General features: G+C 39.6%; 2 protein-coding genes across 4 annotated transcripts in view; both read right to left on the bottom strand.

The window, feature by feature from the left end:
• Positions 1–197, bottom strand: part of strip2 (striatin interacting protein 2) — a 55532-nt gene extending 55335 nt beyond the window's left edge. For both annotated transcript variants that reach the window (XM_072454798.1, XM_072454799.1), the window contains exon 1: positions 88–197. In XM_072454798.1, the coding sequence (XP_072310899.1) occupies positions 88–108 (21 nt within the window). In that variant the 5' untranslated portion in view covers positions 109–197. The remainder of the gene's footprint in view (positions 1–87) is intronic.
• Positions 198–13946: 13749 nt separating this feature from the next.
• The window catches only part of ahcyl2b (adenosylhomocysteinase like 2b), a 57082-nt gene continuing 46720 nt past the window's right edge, over positions 13947–24308 (bottom strand). The window contains exons 11-17 of one of the 2 annotated variants that reach the window (XM_072454803.1): positions 22651–22721; positions 22099–22193; positions 20418–20516; positions 18974–19042; positions 18794–18872; positions 17710–17830; positions 13947–14118 (exon numbers count right to left, since the gene is read on the bottom strand). In XM_072454803.1, the coding sequence (XP_072310904.1) occupies positions 14112–14118; positions 17710–17830; positions 18794–18872; positions 18974–19042; positions 20418–20516; positions 22099–22193; positions 22651–22721 (541 nt within the window). In that variant the 3' untranslated portion in view covers positions 13947–14111. Of the gene's footprint in view, positions 14119–17705; positions 17831–18793; positions 18873–18973; positions 19043–20417; positions 20517–22098; positions 22194–22650; positions 22722–24308 lie in introns of those variants that run through there. The other variant, XM_072454805.1, reaches the window with a different exon arrangement.

The following is a 24308-nucleotide window of genomic DNA, read 5'->3' as shown; positions in this document are numbered from 1 at the left end:
GACATTCACCTGCTTCTGCGGCTCCGTGACCACCTCTGTGGCCGTGTGCCGTGTGTCGTTCTCGTTAAGGTCATGAATGAAATGTACCTCCATGTCGTCCGCCTGCATCTTGTCCCGTGGCCGCGCGTGGCTCACTCCGTCCTGCGTAAAGCTGTCACCGGCATCGCTCCCGGAGCCGCGCGAACGCCGCGCACACGTACACGTACGTACACGCACAAACACACGCTAGTGCCTCCGTGTGTTTGATTCAGGTCCTGCACGACCCGAGGGGGCGGGGTTATGTCAGCTGATCACATCAGAGGAAAGTCAAACCCAAAGCGCCGCCTTAGAAGACGCGTCCATCGTACTATAGTATAGTACTATGGATGCTATAGTACTATGCATGCTATAGTACTATGCATGCTATAGTACTATGCATGCTATAGTACTATGAATGCTATAGTACTATGCATGCTATAGTACTATGGATGCTATAATACTATGGAGGCTATAGTACTATGGAGGCTATAGTACTATGCATGCTATAGTACTATGCATGCTATAGTACTATGCATGCTATATTACTATGGAGGCTATAGTACTATGGATGCTATATTACTATGGAGGCTATAGTACTATGGAGGCTATAGTACTATGCATGCTATAGTACTATGCATGCTATATTACTATGGATGCTATATTACTATGGAGGCTATAGTACTATGGAGGCTATAGTACTATGGATGCTATATTACTATGGAGGCTATAGTACTATGGAGGCTATAGTACTATGCATGCTATAGTACTATGGATGCTATATTACTATGGATGCTATATTACTATGGAGGCTATAGTACTATGTATGCTATAGTACTATGCATGCTATAGTACTATGCATGCTATAGTACTATGGATGCTATATTACTATGGAGGCTAAAGTACTATGGAGGCTATAGTACTATGCATGCTATAGTACTATGGATGCTATATTACTGTGGATGCTATATTACTATGGAGGCTATAGTACTATGGAGGCTATAGTACTATGGATGCTATAGTACTATGTATGCTATATTACTATGGAGGCTATAGTACTATGGAGGCTATAGTACTATGGATGCTATATTACTATGGATGCTATATTACTATGGAGGCTATAGTACTATGGAGGCTATAGTACTATGGATGCTATATTACTATGGAGGCTATAGTACTATGGAGGCTATAGTACTATGCATGCTATAGTACTATGGATGCTATATTACTATGGATGCTATATTACTATGGAGGCTATAGTACTATGTATGCTATAGTACTATGCATGCTATAGTACTATGCATGCTATAGTACTATGGATGCTATATTACTATGGAGGCTAAAGTACTATGGAGGCTATAGTACTATGCATGCTATAGTACTATGGATGCTATATTACTATGGATGCTATATTACTATGGAGGCTATAGTACTATGGAGGCTATAGTACTATGGATGCTATAGTACTATGTATGCTATATTACTATGGAGGCTATAGTACTATGGAGGCTATAGTACTATGGATGCTATAGTACTATATATGCTATATTACTATGGAGGCTATAGTACTATGGAGGCTATAGTACTATGGAGGCTATAGTACTATGCATGCTATAGTACTATGCATGCTATAGTACTATGGATGCTATATTACTATGGAGGCTTTAGTACTATGGAGGCTATAGGACTATGCATGCTATAGTACTATGGATGCTATATTACTATGGAGGCTATAGTACTATGGAGGCTATAGTACTATGCATGCTATAGTACTATGGATGCTATAGTACTATGGATGCTATATTACTATGGATGCTATATTACTATGGAGGCTATAGTACTATGTATGCTATAGTATTATGCATGCTATAGTACTATGCATGCTATAGTACTATAGATGCTATAGTACTATGGAGGCTATAGTACTATGGATGCTATAGTACTATGGAGGCTTTAGTACTATGGATGCTATAGTACTATGTATGCTATATTACTATGGAGGCTATAGTACTATGGAGGCTATAGTACTATGGATGCTATAGTATTATGCATGCTATATTACTATGCATGCTATAGTACTATGCATGCTATAGTACTATGCATGCTATATTAATATGGATGCTATAGTACTATGGATGCTATAGTACTATGCATGCTATAGTACTATGCATGCTATATTACTATGGAGGCTATAGTACTATGGAGGCTATAGTACTATGCATGCTATATTACTATGGAGGCTATAGTACTATGCATGCTATAGTACTATGTATGCTATATTACTATGGATGCTATAGTACTATGGAGGCTATAGTACTATGGATGCTATAGTACTATGGAGGCTATAGTACTATGCATGCTATATTACTATGCATGCTATATTACTATGGAGGCTATAGTACTACGCATGCTATAGTACTATGCATGCTATAGTACTATGCAGTAGAAACCTGGAGGAGTTCCAGAGTGAAGGAGAGATCTGACTCTCACAGGCGGACGCGAGGGAGACTATGGAGGCTATAGTACTATGAATGCTATAGTACTATGGATACTATAGTACTATGGGTGCTATATTACTATGCATGCTATAGTACTATGGAGGCTATAGTACTATGGATGCTATAGTACTATGGATGCTATAGTACTATGCATGCTATAGTACTATGGGTGCTATATTACTATGCATGCTATAGTACTATGGAGGCTATATTACTATGGATGCTATAGTACTATGGAGTCTATAGTACTATGGATGCTATAGTACTATGCATGCTATATTACTATGCATGCTATAGTACTATGCATGCTATAGTACTATGGATGCTATAGTACTATGCAATAGAAACCTGGAAGATTTCCAGAGTGAAGGAGAGATCTGACTCTCACAGACGGACGCGAGGGAGACTATGGAGGCTATGGTACTATGGATAATATAGTACTATGGATGCTATATTACTATGCATGCTATATTACTATGCATGCTATAGTACTATGGAGGCTATAGTACTATGCATGCTATAGTACTATGGGTGCTATAGTACTATGCATGCTATAGTACTATATAGGCTATAGTACTATGGAGGCTATAGTACTATGGATGCTATAGTACTATGGATATTGTAGCACTATGAATGCTATAGTACTATGGATGCTATAGTACTATGAATGCTATAGTACAATGCATGCTATAGTACTATGGATGCTATAATACTATGGAGGCTATAGTACTATGGAGGCTATAGTACTATGCATGCTATAGTACTATGCATGCTATAGTACTATGCATGCTATATTACTATGGAGGCTATAGTACTATGGATGCTATATTACTATGGAGGCTATAGTACTATGGAGGCTATAGTACTATGGATGCTATATTACTATGGATGCTATATTACTATGGAGGCTATAGTACTATGGAGGCTATAGTACTATGGATGCTATATTACTATGGAGGCTATAGTACTATGGAGGCTATAGTACTATGCATGCTATAGTACTATGGATGCTATATTACTATGGATGCTATATTACTATGGAGGCTATAGTACTATGTATGCTATAGTACTATGCATGCTATAGTACTATGCATGCTATAGTACTATGGATGCTATATTACTATGGAGGCTAAAGTACTATGGAGGCTATAGTACTATGCATGCTATAGTACTATGGATGCTATATTACTATGGATGCTATATTACTATGGAGGCTATAGTACTATGGAGGCTATAGTACTATGGATGCTATAGTACTATGTATGCTATATTACTATGGAGGCTATAGTACTATGGAGGCTATAGTACTATGGATGCTATAGTACTATATATGCTATATTACTATGGAGGCTATAGTACTATGGAGGCTATAGTACTATGGAGGCTATAGTACTATGCATGCTATAGTACTATGCATGCTATAGTACTATGGATGCTATATTACTATGGAGGCTTTAGTACTATGGAGGCTATAGGACTATGCATGCTATAGTACTATGGATGCTATATTACTATGGAGGCTATAGTACTATGGAGGCTATAGTACTATGCATGCTATAGTACTATGGATGCTATATTACTATGGAGGCTATAGTACTATGTATGCTATAGTATTATGCATGCTATAGTACTATGCATGCTATAGTACTATAGATGCTATAGTACTATGGAGGCTATAGTACTATGGATGCTATAGTACTATGGAGGCTTTAGTACTATGGAGGCTATAGTACTATGGATGCTATAGTATTATGCATGCTATATTACTATGCATGCTATAGTACTATGCATGCTATAGTACTATGCATGCTATATTAATATGGATGCTATAGTACTATGGATGCTATAGTACTATGCATGCTATAGTACTATGCATGCTATATTACTATGGAGGCTATAGTACTATGGAGGCTATAGTACTATGCATGCTATATTACTATGGAGGCTATAGTACTATGCATGCTATAGTACTATGTATGCTATATTACTATGGATGCTATAGTACTATGGAGGCTATAGTACTATGGATGCTATAGTACTATGGAGGCTATAGTACTATGCATGCTATATTACTATGCATGCTATATTACTATGGAGGCTATAGTACTACGCATGCTATAGTACTATGCATGCTATAGTACTATGCAGTAGAAACCTGGAGGAGTTCCAGAGTGAAGGAGAGATCTGACTCTCACAGGCGGACGCGAGGGAGACTATGGAGGCTATAGTACTATGAATGCTATAGTACTATGGATACTATAGTACTATGGGTGCTATATTACTATGCATGCTATAGTACTATGGAGGCTATAGTACTATGGATGCTATAGTACTATGGATGCTATAGTACTATGCATGCTATAGTACTATGGGTGCTATATTACTATGCATGCTATAGTACTATGGAGGCTATATTACTATGGATGCTATAGTACTATGGAGTCTATAGTACTATGGATGCTATAGTACTATGCATGCTATATTACTATGCATGCTATAGTACTATGCATGCTATAGTACTATGGATGCTATAGTACTATGCAATAGAAACCTGGAGGATTTCCAGAGTGAAGGAGAGATCTGACTCTCACAGACGGACGCGAGGGAGACTATGGAGGCTATGGTACTATGGATAATATAGTACTATGGATGCTATATTACTATGCATGCTATATTACTATGCATGCTATAGTACTATGGAGGCTATAGTACTATGCATGCTATAGTACTATGGGTGCTATAGTACTATGCATGCTATAGTACTATATAGGCTATAGTACTATGGAGGCTATAGTACTATGGATGCTATAGTACTATGGATATTGTAGCACTATGAATGCTATAGTACTATGGATGCTATAGTACTATGGAGTCTATAGTACTATGCATGCTATAGTACTATGCATGCTATAGTACTATGGAGCAGCGTGTTACAGAGTAAAGAGATCATGTCCCAGTCGTCCCCTTGCAGCTCACAGACCCCTGCAGAGGCCTCACAGACCCCTGCAGCCGTCTCAGACCCCTGTAGACCCCTCACAGATGCCCGCAAACGCCTCTCCTGTGAATCATTGATAGTGCCATGTGTGTACTTCTGTGTGGAGGCGGAGCTGAACCCCTCCCTCTGCTGATGCCCCGCCCCTCTGGACACTTCAATGACAGCAGTGCTGAGGTGGTCGTTTTATCATTCGATTACTGTCCAGAGCTGGAAATAAATCAGGTTATTTATGTTTCATAAAGAGACACACGTCATTGTAAAAGCTGCTTTAAATGACTCGACAGAAGTGGACATGTTAAATAAGGCATGTCCAAACTACGGCCCCGGGGCCAAATGTGGCACACACAATTTTTGTTGGCCCTCTGGCTTCCTGCTTTGTTGATACAAACAACAAAAAGTGGTACTTTTTAGTGTAGAATTTGAAAAATTCAAGCATTTTGATGTTATACCAACCCAATATTAATTATTGTCAGATTTTGTTGCCCTCTGCTCCGTATAAGTTTCAAAATACGGCCCTTGGTGAAAAAGGTTTGTTCACCTCTGCTATAAATAGTCTAATTCTAGTCCAATCCTTGAATCCTTAATTAAACACAAATCAGACTCATTTAGCATTTTTGCAAACAACTCTTTGTGTATTTTAAACATGTTACTGACAATTGCGATCAACATCATTCATGGTAAACAGTTGTTGTCTTCTCGTGAGTTGAACTGACCAGATGAAGTGTCACGTGACAGGACGTGCTGCAGGTCCATGTGCGGGTCACACTGTTGATGCTGGAGACGTCCGAGTCCGTCACGGTGGTCAGAGCTCGTTGCCGGAGCAACCGCACACAAACAAACCCTCCCGCCACATCAGCACAAGTGGGTCTGATCCGGGACGTCGCCACCGCCACAAGAACGTAAACAACTGATGTCACCATTTTATTTCCTCTTATAAAATTGCAGTATTGCAGTTCTATTACGAGTTATTAAGATGTAAAGTGTAAAGTCATATCTTCACTGAGACAGGTCGTTTTAGGCAGTGGTGAAAGGAGTGCTCATTTCTAGATAAAAGTAGACCTAGAGTACTATGTACAAGTTAAAGACTTTGTGGACTGGTGTCAGCAGACCCACCTCATCATCAACGCGGGGAAGACCAAGGAGATGGTGGTGGACTTCCACAGATGCCACCCCACTGCCCCCTCACCAGTGAACATCCAGGGACGGGACATTGAGAGAGTGGACTCATACAAGTACCTGGTGTTCATCTGAACCACAAACTGGACTGGACTCACAACACAGACGCACTGTACAGGAAGAGCCAGAGTCGGCTCTACCTCCTGAGGAGACTCGGGTCTTTTGGAGTGACAGGGCCACTCCTGAAGACCTTCTACGACTCTGTGGTGGCATCAGCCCTCCTGTACGGTGTGGCCTGCTGGAGCAGCAGCATCATAGAGAGGGAGAGGAAGAGGCTGGACAGAGTCATCAAGAAGTCCAGCTCCGTCCTGGGCTGTGCTCTGGACTCGGTGCAGGAGGTGGGGGACAGGAGGGTCCTGGCTAAATTTACATCTATGCTTGACCATGAGTCTCACCCCCTGCAGGACACTCTCTCCGCTCTGGAGAGCAGCTTCAGTGAGAGACTGATCCACCCTCGCTCTGTGAAGGAAAGGTTTCACAGGTCTTTCCTTCCTGCTGCTGTCAGACTTTATAACAAACACTGTTAGTCTTGAACACTTGTAACTGTCATACCCATGTGCAATACTGACTTAATAATGTGCAATACTGACAATCATGTGCAATACTGACAATCATGTGCAATACTGACATACCAGGTGCAATACTGACATAATCATGTGCAATACTGTCATACCCATGTGCAATACTGACTTAATCACGTGCAATACTGTCATACCCATGTGCAATACTGACTTAATCATGTGCAATACTGTCATACCCATATGCAATACTGACTTAATCATGTGCAATACTGACTTAATCATGTGCAATACTGTCATACCCATGTGCAATACTGAAAATCATTTGCAATACTGACTTAATCATGTGCAATACTGACATAATCATGTGCAATACTGTCATACCCATGTGCAATACTGTCATATTCATGTGCAATAATGACATTCATGTGCAATACTGTGACATGTCAATCATCCTGGTGCAATATTTTCTGTCCATATAACAGCTGTAAATAAGAGTGTTATTGTTATTATTTGTATTAAGAGTATGAGTTTTTCTACAAGAGTGTTTTTTTATAAATTTAGTTTTTTTTTCAATTATACTTCTGTACCTAATCTGTGTTGCAACACTGGAATTTCCCCATTGTGGGACAAATAAAGGTTATCTTATCTTAAGTGCCAATGACAGGTTTTTACAATTTTCTAATGTTGACTTTATTTGGTGTATTTATACCTGTCGTACATATACATTATAATTTTATAATCTGCAGGTATTTGTGGAGTAAACACTGAAAAATCTGTAGAAAATGACAGGAAGTGACATCACACCAAGGACACTCATTCCAGTCAAAGTCTATGCAGAATTTGCAAAAAGAAACATTTTTTCACTCTCTAAACATTAATTCAACAAAATAAAGTTGCTGTCATATTTGTATTTGTTAAATAAAATAAATGGTGACATTAGAGTTTTGGCCCAGTGTTTGGTGGGTAAATTCCTTGTGTGATGTCATCAATTACAACATAGAAGTGAAATTAAAACCAAAAAAAAATTGCTATTCTGAGATGATTTTTGAAAAATGATTTTTTAGCAAAATTCAAAATATATTTATCTTAACTGAGCACTTTAAAAAATATCACATGAAACTAAAACCATTTCAAATGACTGTTAAAACGCCCTCTACAGGTCATTGAACTAAAACGCAGTTAAGATGAATCTATTTCGAATTATGCTAAAAAATTATAAACATATTATCCCAGAACAGCATTTTTTAGGTTTACAATTTCACTTCCTGTTTGTAATTGATGACGTCACACTAGGAAATTACCCAGCAAACACTGGGCAAAACTCATCTAATGTCACTATTTCTTTTTATTTGACGAATATAATTATACGACAGCGATTTATTTTGTTGAATAAATGTTTAAAGAGTGAAAAATATGTTTCTTTGTGTAAATTCTGCATAAACTCTGACTGGAATGTCCCTGGTGTGATGTCACTTCCTGTCGTTTCCCACAGACTTTAACCTTCTCTCGACAAATACCTACTCGATTGATGTAAATTATAAGTTATATGTACAACAGGTATAAAAACAACAAATAAAGTCGAATTTAGAAAGTCGTAAAAACCTGTCAGAGGCACTTTTAAGTTATTTAATTTGTCATTTGTGGAACCAAAAACCAAAAACCCGGATCATAAACAAAACAAAAAAACAAACAAAGTACAATGTTTTACATCTTTATTCATTGAGATTACAGAATTGAATTATTGCTCATTATCTACTATCATCACTAGCAATATTTAAACGTAGGGTTTTCTTTTTATTCGACAACTGAGAACACGTGTTTGAGAATCTGCTCATGAGGAACACAGACGATAATAAATACAGACGTTTCCGGATCCTTGCCTTCCTATAGTTGAACAGTTTGTGTCCTTTATGTACACGTGCGATGCTGGTGTTTGCCACGCCCTTCCGCGCAAGTTGGAAAGGCACGAGGAGCCGTTAACGAAGCGGGGAAAAAACACTGAATAAAAACAGAATATTACATTGTCTGTAATAAAAATGGGGGGGGGGGGGGGGGGGGGGGGTGTCCTCGAAACGTGACAGCCATTTCCTGTTCTTCATAGAGATAAGTGGATGCCATACCTCATTAGTCCTGGAGGGGTGCTATACATAAGTAGAATTGTACTGCTGGACCGGAATGTTCCACAGTACGGCATTAACTTCCTAGCACCACGGTTTCTAGATACTTTTCTTTCTTTTTTTGCAGAGATATGTATTTTAATGCCATAGTGTGGAACATTTCAAGCAAAGCAATGAAATGTTTATGCAGCCGAGCAGGTGGTGGAAAGTAACAAAAGTAAAAGTACTGCACTTTTGGCTATCTGTTACAGTGGATACTTTTACTACATTTGAGAGCATGTACTTGTACTTTCTACTCGCATACATCTTTAACTGGACTGAAAAGTAGAAAGTACTGCACTTGTTTGACACGTTTGAATATCTGTACTTCAGTGGTTGTTTCAGTGGATACTTTTACTACATTTGAGAGCATGTACTTTTACTTTCTACTCACATACATCTTTAACTGGACTCGCATACATCTTTAACTGGACTGAAAAGTAGAAAGTACTTTTCATATAGTTTGAAGGGTTCTTTTTGGCACGTTCATGGTGGAGGTATTGAGTTCAAATAAAAGAAAATATACAAACAAAATTAATTACAAATATTAAGAAATTGATCTGAATTTACAATTTTTAACAAAATTAGTCAAATTTAACGCTATAACTGGTCTCAAAATCTGTGGGAACTATGTTTTCTTTTCACTCTTAAAATATATCTTTATACTTCAAATCTTTTACTGTTTTAGGTGCTACTTTTACTCAAATGTATCTGTACTTTTACTTCATAAGATTGAGTACTTCTTCCACCATCGCAAAGTGCAACTTTAAAATGACTGGTTTTGTTTTAGACTTTGGTTAAATTTGGACTTTGAAACACTTTCACTTTTAAACCATTTTAATATCAAAAAGACGTTGTATTAAACACCTTTTCCCCTGTTACTTTCCCCTTTATACAGTCCTCCAATTTACAAATCATTTTTCATCTTTAGTCGTAACTTGTGCCCACGTGACAATCTGGAATGACGCGTTGAGGCGTAAACCACAGGGCTCTCTTTTAGTTCTTTTTTGTCTTTTTCCATTAAAACATTCATAGTTTATAAAGGAAACTTAAGACAAAAAGCAGGAGGGTTTGTGCAGGTTATTCTACTTTCAAAGAGGTTTTTAACATCACAACAACCAGTGAACAGTGGAGGGGACATATTTCATGCAAACAAACGTAATTGGTGCGTCTGGCTTTAGTATTATTGTGTTATTGTATTATTGTGTTATTGTATTATTGTGTTATTGTATTATTGTGTTATTGTATTATTGTGTTATTGTACTGAGTGGCAAAAAACTAAAAGACCCTGTATGAAATGTGAAAAATGTATTGCAATTTTGCTCCGATCTGCACTGTAAACTTCAAAAACGTTACACATTTTTACTAGTAAATTTACTATTATTGTGCGTTGTGATGAAATTGGCAATTTTTTAGCTCTTTTCCAAGCCGGATTAGTTTCGCGGTGCCGTTTAAAACACGTCGACATTGGGGAGAACCTTGAAATAAATCCAATATCGTCAATAAAATGTGTTTGAGGGAGAAAATAATTTAAAAAATGCACTAAAGTCTCTGGTAAACCCTGTGTGACGACGGTGACTCGAACCCTGAGCCCGCGTTCTCTGAAACCGTATCGTTATTGCAGTTTTCAACACGTTTAAAGGGCCCGTGACAGGTTCGTACCATTGTCTAATTTTGACTTTATTTGGTGGATTTGTACCCGTTGTACTAATACATTATAGTTTTACACCAATTGAGCAGGTATTTGTGGAGAAAACGTTGAAAAATCTGTAGAAAATGACAGGAAGTGACATCACACTAGGTACACTCATTCCAGACCATACTTTACACAAACAAACTACTTTTTTGACTCTCTAAACATTAATTCAACAAAATGAACTCACTCATGTATTTTTATTTGTTGAATAAAATAAAGTGTGACATTAGATGAGTTTTTCCCAGTGTTCGCTGGGTAATTTCCTACTGTGATGTCATCAATCACAACCAGGAAGTGAAATTATAAACCTAAAAACCGGGCTATTCTGTGATCCTTTTGTAATCATTTTTAGCAAGATAAAAAATATATTTATCTTAACTGCGTTTTAGTTCAGTGAGTGGTTAAACCTGTCAGAGGCCCTTTAAATCATGTTGCGCAGCCCTCGCATTGAACGAAAGTAACGCACGATGCACAATGTCAAAGTAAAATCATTTCAGAGTAAAATGAAGCAGCAGTTGATTCACAAGCCAACATTTAGGAAGAAAGCGACTGTAGGTCTGAGCTGGGACGAACGCAACTTCAACAGTGAGTTTGAAAGTGTTTTTGGATGTAAAGGATTTTAAATTAAACACAGCAAACACTACAAAGTATAGTTTATGTTCCAAAAGTATAGTTCATGTTCCAAAAGTATAGTTTATGTTCCAACTCCTTTATGTGTGTGTGGTCCTTCAGACCTCCAGGCAGGGCCCGAGCTACAGAACATGGGATTCTGTCAACTGGACTCATGTTTTTACTCACCAGTTCGGTCAGATGAACTAAAGAAGCTACTGGGACGAGTGGCGAAACGTCTCCACAATAAAAAATGTTTTTGCCCAGTTTAAAGATTTTAAAGAGTGAAGACGTTTCGCCACTCATCCAAGTATCTTCTTCAGTTCCTCAGATAGATATAAGGCAGTTACTCATCAGTTCTGTCAAAGTAGCTACAGGGATAAGTGGCGAAACGTCTCTACAATTAAACGTTTAGCCCAGTTGACAGAATTCAAAGAGTGAAGACGTTTCGACACTCATGAAAGTAACTTCTTCCATCCCTCAGACAGATATAAGGCAGTTACTCACCAATTCTTTGCCAGATGAACCGAATAAGCAATTTGGACGAGTGTCGAAACGTCTCTACTATTAAACCTCTTGCAGTAGACTGAATTCAAAGAGTGAAGACGTTTCGCCACTCATCCAAGAATCTTTTTCAGTTCCTCAGACCGATATAAAGGCAGGTGCTCACCAGATCTGTCAGATAAACTGAAGAAGCTTTTTGGACGAGTGGCGAAACGTCTCTTATATTAAACGTTTTGCCCAGTTGACAGAATTCAAAGAGTGATGACGTTTCAACACTCATCCAAGTAACTTCTTCATTTTATCTGACAGATATAAAGGCAGTGACTCACCAATTCTCTGGCAGATGAACCGAATAAGCTGTTTGGATGAGTGGCGAAATGTCTCTACTATTAAACGTTTTGCCCAGTTGACAGAATTCAATCTTTTTTGCAGACGGTCATGGTGTGTGTGCTGGACAGTCAAAGAGCACTTCCTACAGTACCATTACGGCAGCGAACTTTGTGTGCATTTGGTTTATCTAAATATTTTGTCACAGTATTTTTAGCGAGCAACATTTTTTACACATACAGATAACAAAAAACACCAAGTATATATATCTCTCACATGTGATTATGTAAAAGATGTAAATGAAAATACATTTGTGGAAGATTATTTGTTTCGACAGATTTTGAATTTTAAAATGCGGGCAAATTTCTCATATTTCATTTTTTGAAAATTCTTTTCACCAATTTTTTTCCCAATGGATTTCCCAATTTTTGTAAAAATTTGCAGTGAAATCTGTAATTTTTTCTTTAAAACGGTTGAATTTTGCATTTTAAATTTTAAACAGAGAAAAACTGAAAATGCGGCTGAAATTAAGACCAAAAAACTATTTAAAACGTGTAATTCTCAAGATTAAAAATAAAAATCTAGAAATCCCTTATTTATTTAAAATAAATATATATATACTAATTATAGTATTTAAAATTCAAAATCTGCTGAGACAAATGATCTTTGATACAATTAGTTAATACAAAATTAAAATAAATGTATACATATAAATAGATAAAGTTTACCCCGTGTTAAGATGGTCTCCTGCGTCTAATACTAGTCGTAAATAGTAAAAGTAGTACTCACTAGATTGAAATACTTTGTATTACTTCAACACTGGTAGCAAGGAGCCAAGTTGAGATGATTTTTTTACCAGTTTAAGTTTTGTTGAGAAAGTACAGGCGGATCTAGAACAATTGAAAATTTTACAAGTAAAAAAAAAGAAAAAAAAGAACAAATTTAAAAAAAGAAAATTGTAATGATATGATTGGACCCTGAGATCCTGGCTAGCCCCTCCCACTACATTAAACCCCGCCCTCTTAACGTTACACAAGATAAAAAGGAAAATAAAAAAAATCACGAGTAGAAAAGACGTAAACGGAAAAAGAAAAATCTGTCCATCGCTAAATCTTCATATACAATTTCAATCATTTTATCTATATATTCATGTGGTTTAGCATAATTAATCATCTTTAATAGTTAATAATAAAAAGATCTGCCGGTGCGACGCGCGAATGGAGGTTATACGTACAACTCGACACACGTTTGGGACTCGAAAAGGGTGGAGAAAATGGCAGGAGAAAATAGCGGGAAAGAAACAAAAACAATCGACGGAAATGGATCACGTGTACGCGAGCGGTGAGTGGCAGGAGCAGCGTCAGAAAGGTTACAGAACGGGTGTGGTCAAGCTTGAATAAATTATACTCTGCCCCAGAAGCGGGAGAGGTCGCGACCCCGGTGTCTCCGCCTCCGCAAGCTCGGGCCGTCCCCCCCGTGTCCCGCTGTGTAAAAAGCAGATTTGTTTTGACTTCTTCTGTCTTTCTAGCGGCTGTTAGTCTCCTCTTCCTCCTCGTTTATGAGTCTGTGCGGTAAAATTAAGTGGTGGGATTTTCTCTTCCCATCCGACTTTGTTTAATACCTGAAAAAGAGACAAAAAAGGAGAGAAAAAAAAAAAGAGTGAAATTCTTCCGTCAAAAGCTTGAATAAAACCAGAAATGGCCGATGTCAGAATATTCTAAATAGAGGTTTCTCAGTGTGTGTTTGGTTTCTTGGAGTGTGTGTTTGGTTTCTTGGAGTGTGTGTTTAGTTTCTTGGAGTGTGTGTGTGGTTTCTTGGAGTGTGTGTGTGGTTTCTTGGAGTGTGTGTTTAGTTTCTTGGAGTGTGTGCGGTTTCTTGGAGTGTGTGTGTGGTTTCTTGGAGTGTGTGTGTGTGGTTTCTTGGAGTGTGTGTGTGGTTTCTTGGAGTGTGTGTGTGTTTAGTTTCTTGGAGTGTGTGTGGTTTCTTGGAGTGTGTGTGGTTTCTTGGAGTGTGTGTGGTTTCTCGGAGTGTGTGTGTGTGGTTTCTTGGAGTGTGTGTGTGTGGTTTCTTGGAGTGTGTGTGTGGTTTCTCAGAGTGTGTGTGTGTGGTTTCTTGGAGTGTGTGTGGTTTCTTGGAGTGTGTGTGGTTTCTTGGAGTGTGTGTGGTTTCTCGGAGTGTGTGTGTGTGGTTTCTTGGAGTGTGTGTGTGTGGTTTCTTGGAGTGTGTGTGTGTGTGGTTTCTTGGAGTGTGTGTGTGTGGTTTCTCGGAGTGTGTGTGTGGTTTCTCAGAGTGTGTGTGTGTGGTTTCTCAGAGTGTGTGTGTGTGGTTTCTCAGAGTGTGTGTGTGTGGTTTCTCAGAGTGTGTGTGTGTGTGGTTTCTCGGAGTGTGTGTGTGGTTTCTCAGAGTGTGTGTGTGTGTGGTTTCTCAGGATTACACCATAAATGATAATAATAAAACTCTTTTCATAGCAATGCTTAATTTCATTATCTTGGGTCAGAATCAGTTTTTTTGATTGTTTATTCATTCACACTAAAGAATTAAAACATAAAATGAAGAACACAATCGAAAATGTTGCAGTTTTACATGTCATATTTAGCAGTTTTAGAATTGTAGTCAGAATCAGAATGAGGTTCATTGCCATTTGTCGATAAACAAAATGTACAGACATAGGCTCTTGTCCTGGTGATTCGGTGCAACACAAACAACCAAACATTGAACACTGAGTCTTCACCAGAACGACTGTTATACTACCATCAGTACCAGTTTGTCTAACAAAAAGTACAATGTAAAAAATATAAAAATTGATTCAGCCTCATGAGTCGAACTCAAGTTTGAGAAGTTATTATTAAGACTAAACTGTGCTCAAATCTAATGCTACAATCATTGTGACAAGAAACATAATTTTTGTTAGTTACAATCCATGAAACAACTGCAGATTCCTTTATTCTCTTTATTTATTAATGGCGTTTGCCATTATACATTGTATTTGTAAATCAAACTTTCTGTAAAATTTGGACTTAATAGGACTTTTTGTCGCTTTTTTGGATCTCCTTTGCTTCCGTGTTTTTCTGTTTTTATACATTTTAAAACTGAAAAAAATAAAAGAAAGAAAACACAATGACGTAAACAGATGTATAACAAGCGCTTCCAGTTTGGACTCACTTTTTATAGACCGTAGCGTGAATTGAAATGACGTGTTTTCGATATAAAAAGTCTGACTATTTTCTATTTATTTTCTATTTATTTTCTTGCACTGTGACCTAGATTAAGAATATTCACCTGGTCTTGCTCGGTTGAATAGTTTTGTTGCTTCGTCTATATCATACAATTGGATTTACACCAATTACATCATACTCTAACGTATTGTCGGATATACCGGCAGATAAAAACAACAAAATCATCTCAACGTACATTTCTAAACTGTGCTGCCGCGTAATCGAGAAATGAATCATGAAACAGAAAAATAAAGTTTATTCCACTGCTTGAAACATCAGAATCAGAATAAGGTTTATTGCATTTGTCAATGAACAAAATACAAACATAGGAACTTGTCCAGGTGATTCGATGCAACACAAACAACAAAACAATGAACAATGAATAGCTACCAGATATATAAAAAATAAAATAGGCATGATATGTACATAAATAAAATATGTAGTGCAATAAAAAGTGCAAGGTGCTTAGGCAGTGTTCACGAGTCCAACGGCAGAGGGAAAGAAACTGTTCTTGTGACGGAGGTTCTGGTCCGGATGGATTGAGCTCCAGGTTGTTGTTACTGCTGCACCAGGTCACCAGTCGCTCCACCTCCTGTAGACAGACTCATCCCCGTCCCAGATGAGCCCGATGACGGTGGTGTCGTCCGCAAACTTAATTTGTTTTACAGAGTCATGGCTGGAGGTGCAGCAGTTTGTGTACAGGGAGAAGAGCAGGGGGGAAAGTACACAGCCCTGTGGAGCTCCTGGGCTGATAGTCCGAGTGTCTGAGACATTCTTCCCCAGCCGCACGCACTGCCTCCGATCCATCAGGAAGTCAGTGCTCCACCTGCAGGTCTCCAGGCACGTTGAGCTGGGAGAGCTTGTCCTGGAGCAGAGCTGGGAGGATGGTGTTGATGCAGAGCTGAAGTCCACAAACAGGATCCTGGCGTAGGTTCCTGGGGAGTCCAGATACTGCAGGGTGAAGTGGAGTGCCAAGTTCAGCAGGGAGTCCAGTGATCCGGGGCTTCTTGGGGACAGGGACGATGATGGACGACTTGAAGCAGTCTGTGACATGGCATGACTCCAGGGAGGTGTTAAAAATGCCAGTGAAGACAGGGGCCAGCTCGCCTGCGCAGTGTCTTAAGGTGGCCGGGGTGACACAGTCTCGTCCAGCAGCTTTTCGAGGGTGGGATTTCCGAAATAGTCTGTTTACATCCTGTTCCTGGACTGTGAGAGGGGTGGGGGAGGTGGAGGTGATGCCGGGTTGGGTTGGCAGAGGTGGCAGCAGTGGGGGAGGGAGTGTCGAATCTACAGTAGAAGGAGTAGAGTTGCTGGGCCAGTTTTCTGACATCTGCAGAAAGGGGGGCTCTGGGCTTGTAGTTTGTGAGAAGCCGGAACCCACTCCACACAGAGGTTGTTGTTTGAGAACTGCTGCTTCAGATGCATGTTGTACTGGGATCTAGCTCTCGACACCTGCTAAATCTGTACTTTGCATCTTTGTAGCGCTCTCTATCACTGTCTCAACTGTCTCAGTTTGGGTGTGAACCAGGGTTTGTCATTGTTGAAGGTGACTTTGGTGTATGATGGTATAATACTGTCCTCACAGAATCGAATGTATGACGTCACAATGTCCGTGTACTGATCCAAACTATCTGTGGCAGCTCTGAAAACCTCCCAGACTGTGATGTCCAAACACGGACGTAGCTCCTCCACTACCTCGTTGGTCTACCTCTTAGAAGCTCACGATTTAGCTAAAATAAGAGCTATTTCTGCAGCCGATGCTAAAAAAACTGAGACTGTCTCCGTAGGAATTGTGGTCCGGATGGATCGAAGCTCTTCACGGGTGTAAGAGCATGCAGACACACAATTTACTAACAAAAACAGACAAAACAACGAGCACCAAAGCGCCGAGGCAGCCTTCAGCGGCGCCATCTTATGCCGAGCATCAATTATCTGAGCAAAATCTGTAGTTTTGAATCATTTGTTTGAAGTATGCTCCGAGTAATGCATCTTCTCACCTGTAGTAGTTTGGCTTGAAGGGTCCGTTCTTGTTCAAGCCCAGATACTTGGCCTGCTCGTCGCTCAGCTCGGTCAGATGTGCGTCGAACGTGGGGAGGTGCAGGCTGGCCACGTACTCGTCTGCGGAGAAGGAGGGCGTGATCCATCGTTCAAACGGACTCTCAATATTTATATCGTATGTCCTGTGTCTGTGTGTGCTCCAGCTCCGCCCTGGTTTTCTAGTGCGTTTACATTCTGGCTGTACAGTTCACTTTACAGTGCGCACTCAGAATATTTAAAAAAGCATTCACAAACTAGGAATTTCCTCTGTTGATATGGCTCAACATTAAAAAAATAAACAATAATAACAGTAAAATGTAAACTATAGATGTTTAGCATCATCATTTAAGTTAATAATTATGGTATTTCTCTATTTTCTCTCAATTGCTAAACTATTCTTACGCATGTGGTTATAAACTGTGGACTTGAGCGTTGTAGCCATCCATTCATTTTTATAAGAACATCATCCATCCATCCATTTTCTACCGCTTGTTCCCTTTTTGGGGTCGCGGGTGACTGGAGCCTATCCCAGAGACTTCGGGCCTTAGGCGGGGTACACCCTGGACAGTGGCCAACTTGTCGCAGGGCTGACACAGAGACATAGACATTACAGACAGTTCTGTAAAAGCTGGTTTAGTCTCGAATTAGTCCAAGTTTAGGTTTAAATTGCACAGATCTGGAAAACAATTAAATTGCACCTTTTTACGTAGTTTGGCCCGGAGTGCGACTTATACTCCAGAGTGACTTATATCTGATATTATTTGTTATTTTCACACTGGCAACCACAAGAGGGCGCTCTAGGCTCTAAGCGACACATAAGAAGAATCTGCACTTCCTCTACTTCTGGAGTTTGTGGAGTTGTTTAGAAGTGACACAGAGGAAGAAGAATTCAATGGATTTAGTGATTTGGGGTAATACTGATGCTTTGGTTTGCGACTTCTACTCCGGTGCGACTCATAGTCCGGAAAATACAGTATTTCATGAGATGGATCAAATTTCCAGCCTTTTCCACCTTCAGTCACTGTGTGTTTCTGCAGATCTTACCCATCTTCTTGGGCAGCAGGTACACGTCCTGTTTGTAGCGACCCTCAGGGGCGTTGTAGAGTTCTATCAGCGCCAGCGCCTGCGCGACACAAAGAGCGTTTATATTTCACAGAGAGAATAAACGTATGAACGGCAGCGCTTTCATCACGATTAAAGTGTTTTCAGTCGCGGCGTTTGTACCTGCGTGGTGGCGGTGATGGAGAGCACAAACGTCGGCACGGTGGAACAGCTGAGGTTCAACAGTCGACCCTGGAAACAGAGTGCATTATGGATTACCACGGGAAATGTAGTGTATTCTTATTAAATCACTGTTTGTTTTTCATAATGTGAGATAGCAGATTGCATAATGGCTCCTCTTAAAGTGTTGTCCCATTATAGTTTTACACCAATCGAGCAGATATTTGTGGAGAAAACGAAGAAATCTGTAGAAAATGACAGCAAGTGACATCACACCAGGGACATTCATTCCAGTCAAAGTTTATACAGAATTTAAACTAATATACACATTTTTTGACTCTTTAAACAGTAATTGCACAAAGTAAAGATGCTCTCATATTAAAATGGTGAAATTAGATGAGTTTTAGTTTTAGATGAGATGCTGGGTAATGTCCTAGTGCGACGTCATCAATTACAAACAGGAAGTGAAATTATAAACCTAAAATCCCTATAAACCTCCTATTCTGGGGCAACATTTTTCATAATTATTTTGCTAAATTTGAAATATATTTATCTTAACTGCATTTTAGTCCAATGAGCCATCCAACCTGTCAAAGGCACTTTACATATTTCAAACACAGCACTTATAAGACTTTATATGAAAATAGCTTGAAAAGTCTGTTTAAGTCTAAGTTTTCTGAGGATCTGAGGCGGTCGGTCGCTCTCATTCTGTCACTCACACTTTAAACCTGAACTGTTCATAAGCACATCTTTCATTCCAGTAGTTACATTAAAGCTAAAATACACACTGTAGTCTGTGTAGGGAACGTCATCCTCTGCAGACATATTGAACAGTCTCAATTTTCTATTTGACTGTATTTGGTCGGCTATGAAACAAATAAAAATGCCATTCAATATTGATTTCTTAAATATAAATAATACTGACTTTTAATCGTTACAAATCAACGCCAAAAAAGTACTGACGATTCCTACTGCAAAGTCTGAACGCTCCGAACTACAGACTGAAGATGATCGTATACAAATGACTCAATTAAAACTCTATTAATTTTAAGAAATTTGACAAATGGGGGAAAAAAAAAATCTCATTCAGACTCAATTTGAAAAAGCACAAATTAGACAGAAAAAGTGGGACATTTGTTTAGGTTCAGATGTGTTTCAGTTTCAATTGTGGGATGTTGTTTGATTTATGTCCGTTTTTCTTTCTCTGGTCGTGTTTTGTTTGATTTTTCATGTTTTTCATATTTTTTTTGTTCTTTAAAAATAAATCTTAATAAAACAATAAATCTATTAATAAAATCGATTAATTGCACGGCCCTAATTAAACCGATATTGCAATGCTCCGGGACTTTGAGCAGGGCGTGTTCAGGACCTACTGTGCAGGTGTTCTAAGTATAGTACTGGTATTAGTACTGGTATATGGTGTATGGTGAGTATGTGTAGTGAGTACCTCTGCCAGCAGGACTATCCTCTTGCCATCGGGCCAGATCACATGGTCCACCTGTGACCGCACCCTCTCCCAGGTCAGCTCCGGGGTCCTAAGGCTGGCCTAGGGGAACAAGTACACCCTTTACAAACCGCCCACTCAAACCGTTATTCAACACATCCACCAACGCCATGCGAAGCTCCCCCTGCAGGCCCAACCACTCATTGAGCTAAAATGCAGTTAAGAGAATTTTGCTAAAAATTAAAAAAAAAAAAAAAAAAATCACAGAATAGCACATTTTAAGTTTATAATTTCACTTCCTGTTTGTAATTGATGACGTCACACTAGGAAATTACCCAAGAAACACTTGGGTCAAAACTCATCTAATGTCACTTTTTTGTATTAGATGAATAAAAATTTATGAGAGCGACTTTGTTGTTGAAATAATGTTTAGAGTCAAAAAAGTTGTTTCTTTGTGTAAATTCTACATAAACTTTGACAGGAATGAGCGTGATGTCACTTCCTGACATTTTCTACGGTTTTATTTTTCAACATTTTCTCCACAAATACCCGCTTGATTGGTGTAAAACTATGTAAAACTTTAATGTATATTTGTACAACAGATATAAATAACGCTGTAAATAAATTGGTTTTACTTTTATTCTGTGTATTTTCTTCTGTGACATTGCGCACTGTAAACTTTTAAACTTAAATAAAATAGTAAACATCTATTTAAGTCGAGAAAAATAAATAGACAGTGTTGAAAATGACATTGTATACATTTAGGACTATAACATTGAGTACATCTTATTTTCATTATAATGTATTATCTTGTTTGGGTAAAATGTAAAAATGTCGGATCAAAAACAATATTGAGTGTTTCGTTTTCTGCCATTTCAAACAGACGTTGTGTACAAGTTACATTTAACAGACACATGTTACATTGTAAAATCGCATTCACGCCAGTTGCCATGACAACAGCAGTGAAGGTCGGACAAAGGGGACGTCCCTGAATCCTCCTCCTTTAGAGCAGCGTTTCTTACTGGCGAAGGCGATCATAATTTGAATAATGTATTTCATTCACATTGTTTGGAGTAAGAACGTGGTTAAAATCTTTGCGTGCGTCAGTTTTCTTCTAGACTTGCTTTTAGGGACAGAATATAACCATAAATGTGTCAAGGGGAAGTAGTTAGAGCTTTACGATTTTCGAATTTGGACTCTATTTAGTGTATTTATACTTGTTGTACATTTAAATGATAGTTTTACACCAATCGAGCAGGTATTTGTGGAGAAAACGTTGAAAAATGGGTAGAAAATTACAGGAAGTGACATCTCACAAGGGAAGTGACATCACACTCATTGCGGTCAAAGTTTATGCAGAATTTACACAAAGAAACTACTTTTTTGACTCAATAAACATTAATTTAACAAAATAAAGTCACTCTCTTGTATTTTTATTTTACACATTTTAAATAAGTGACATTAAATTAGTTTTTGCCCAGTGATTGCTGGGTAATTTCCTAGTGTGATGTCATCAATTACAAACAGGAAGTGATATTATAAACCTAAAAAATGTGCGAATTCTGTGAGAAAATTTGTATAATAATTTTTCGCAAAACTCTAAATATATGAATGTTAACTGCATGTGAGTGCAGTGAGCCGTGCGGCCTGTAGGGGGCGCTTCCCTGGACTAGGTCAAACGTACCACATCGATCTCGGTGTTGGAGTGGCCCATGTTGCAGACGATGCAGCCGTTCTTCATCCGGTCCAGGTTCTCTCTCACCACCACGTTCTTGTTCCCTGAGAACCAGACGCGTAAGTCGGTCGCCACGGTGACCCAAGAATCAAATATGGATGATGTGATGTACAGAGAAATGGTAACGGGCTCGACTGAACTAAAGAACTCATCGATAATTTAACATGATTATCACTTTACAGAGGGAAAGACAAGCTTCAAGAAAGAAGGAGGAAGAAGGAGGAAGAAGGAAAAAGAAGGAAGGAGGAAGAAGGATAAAAGAAGGAAAAAGAAGGAAGGAGGAAGAAGGATAAAAGAAGGAAAAAGAAGGAAGGAGGAAGAAGGATAAAAGAAGGAAAAAGGAAGAAGGAAGAAGGAAAAAGAAGAAGGAAAAAGGAAGAAGAAGAAAGAAGGAGGAAGAAGAACGAAGGAAAAAGGAAGAAGAAAGAAGGAAGAAAGAAGAAAGAAGAAGGAAGAAGGAAGAAGGAAGAAGGAAGGAGAAGAAAGCAGCAGCAGACTGACCTGTGCACGTGATGACGATGTCCACTTGTCTGATGACTTCGTTGAGCTTGACCAGTCGGAATCCGTCCATGCTTTAGTGCAAAGAGAAAGAGCAGAGCGTTCATACAGTGTGCAGAGCATTCATACAGTGTGCATAGAGTTCACACAGTGTGCAGAGCATTCATACAGTGTGCATAGAGTTCACACAGTGTGCAGAGCATTCATACAGTGTGCAGAGAGTTCACACAGTGTGCAGAGCGTTCACTCAGTGTGCAGAGCATTCACACAGTGTGCAGAGCATTCATACAGTGTGCAGAGCATTCATACAGTGTGCAGAGAGTTCACACAGTGTGCAGAGCATTCATACAGTGTGCAGAGAGTTCACACAGTGTGCAGAGCATTCACACAGTGTGCAGAGAGTTCACACAGTGTGCAGAGCATTCATACAGTGTGCAGAGAGTTCACACAGTGTGCAGAGCATTCATACAGTGTGCAGAGAGTTCACACAGTGTGCAGAGCGTTCACTCAGTGTGCAGAGCATTCACACAGTGTGCAGAGAGTTCACACAGTGTGCAGAGCATTCATACAGTGTGCAGAGAGTTCACACAGTGTGCAGAGCATTCATACAGTGTGCAGAGAGTTCACACAGTGTGCAGAGCATTCACACAGTGTGCAGAGAGTTCACACAGTGTGCAGAGCATTCATACAGTGTGCAGAGAGTTCACACAGTGTGCAGAGCGTTCATACAGTGTGCAGAGAGTTCACACAGTGCGCAGAGCGTTCACTCAGTGTGCAGAACGTTCACTCAGTGTGCAGAGCGTTCACATAGTGTGCAGAGCGTTCACACAGTGTGCAGAGCGTTCACACAGTGTGCAGAGAGTTCACACAGTGTGCAGAGCATTCATACAGTGTGCAGAGAGTTCACACAGTGTGCAGAGCATTCACACAGTGTGCAGAGAGTTCACACAGTGTGCAGAGCATTCATACAGTGTGCAGAGTTCACACAGTGTGCAGAGCGTTCACTCAGTGTGCAGAACGTTCACACAGTGTGCAGAGCGTTCACACAGTGTGCAGAGAGTTCATAGTGTGCAGAGCGTTCACACAGTGTGCAGAGCGTTCACACAGTGTGCAGAGCGTTCACAGTGTGCAGAGCGTTCACACAGTGTGCAGAGCGTTCACACAGTGTGCAGAGCGTTCACACAGTGTGCAGAGCGTTCACACAGTGTGCAGAGCATTCACACAGTGAGCAGAGCGTTCATACAGTGTGCAGAGAGTTCATACAGTGTGCAGAGAGTTCATACAGTGTGCAGAGAGTTCATACAGTGTGCAGAGAGTTCACAGTGTGCAGAGCGTTCACACAGTGAGCAGAGCGTTCATACAGTGAGCAGAGCGTTCATACAGTGTGCAGAGCGTTCATACAGTGAGCAGAGCGTTCACACAGTGAGCAGAGCGTTCACACAGTGTGCAGAGCATTCACACAGTGTGCAGAGCGTTCACACAGTGTGCAGAGCGACATACAGTGTGCAGAGCGTTCATGCAGTGTGGTGCAGAGCGTTCATACAGTGTGGTGCAGAGCGTTCATACAGTGTGGTGCAGAGCGTTCACACAGTGTGCAGAGCGTTCACACAGTGTGCAGAGCGTTCACACAGTGTGCAGAGCGTTCACACAGTGTGCAGAGC

This window comes from Eucyclogobius newberryi, unplaced genomic scaffold, assembly GCF_026437365.1.
Source record: "Eucyclogobius newberryi isolate DKJ021-1_F unplaced genomic scaffold, fEucNew1.0.hap1 SCAF_2, whole genome shotgun sequence".
Lineage (NCBI taxonomy): Eukaryota > Metazoa > Chordata > Actinopteri > Gobiiformes > Gobiidae > Eucyclogobius > Eucyclogobius newberryi.
This window is presented reverse-complemented; position numbering and strand designations above follow the sequence as displayed.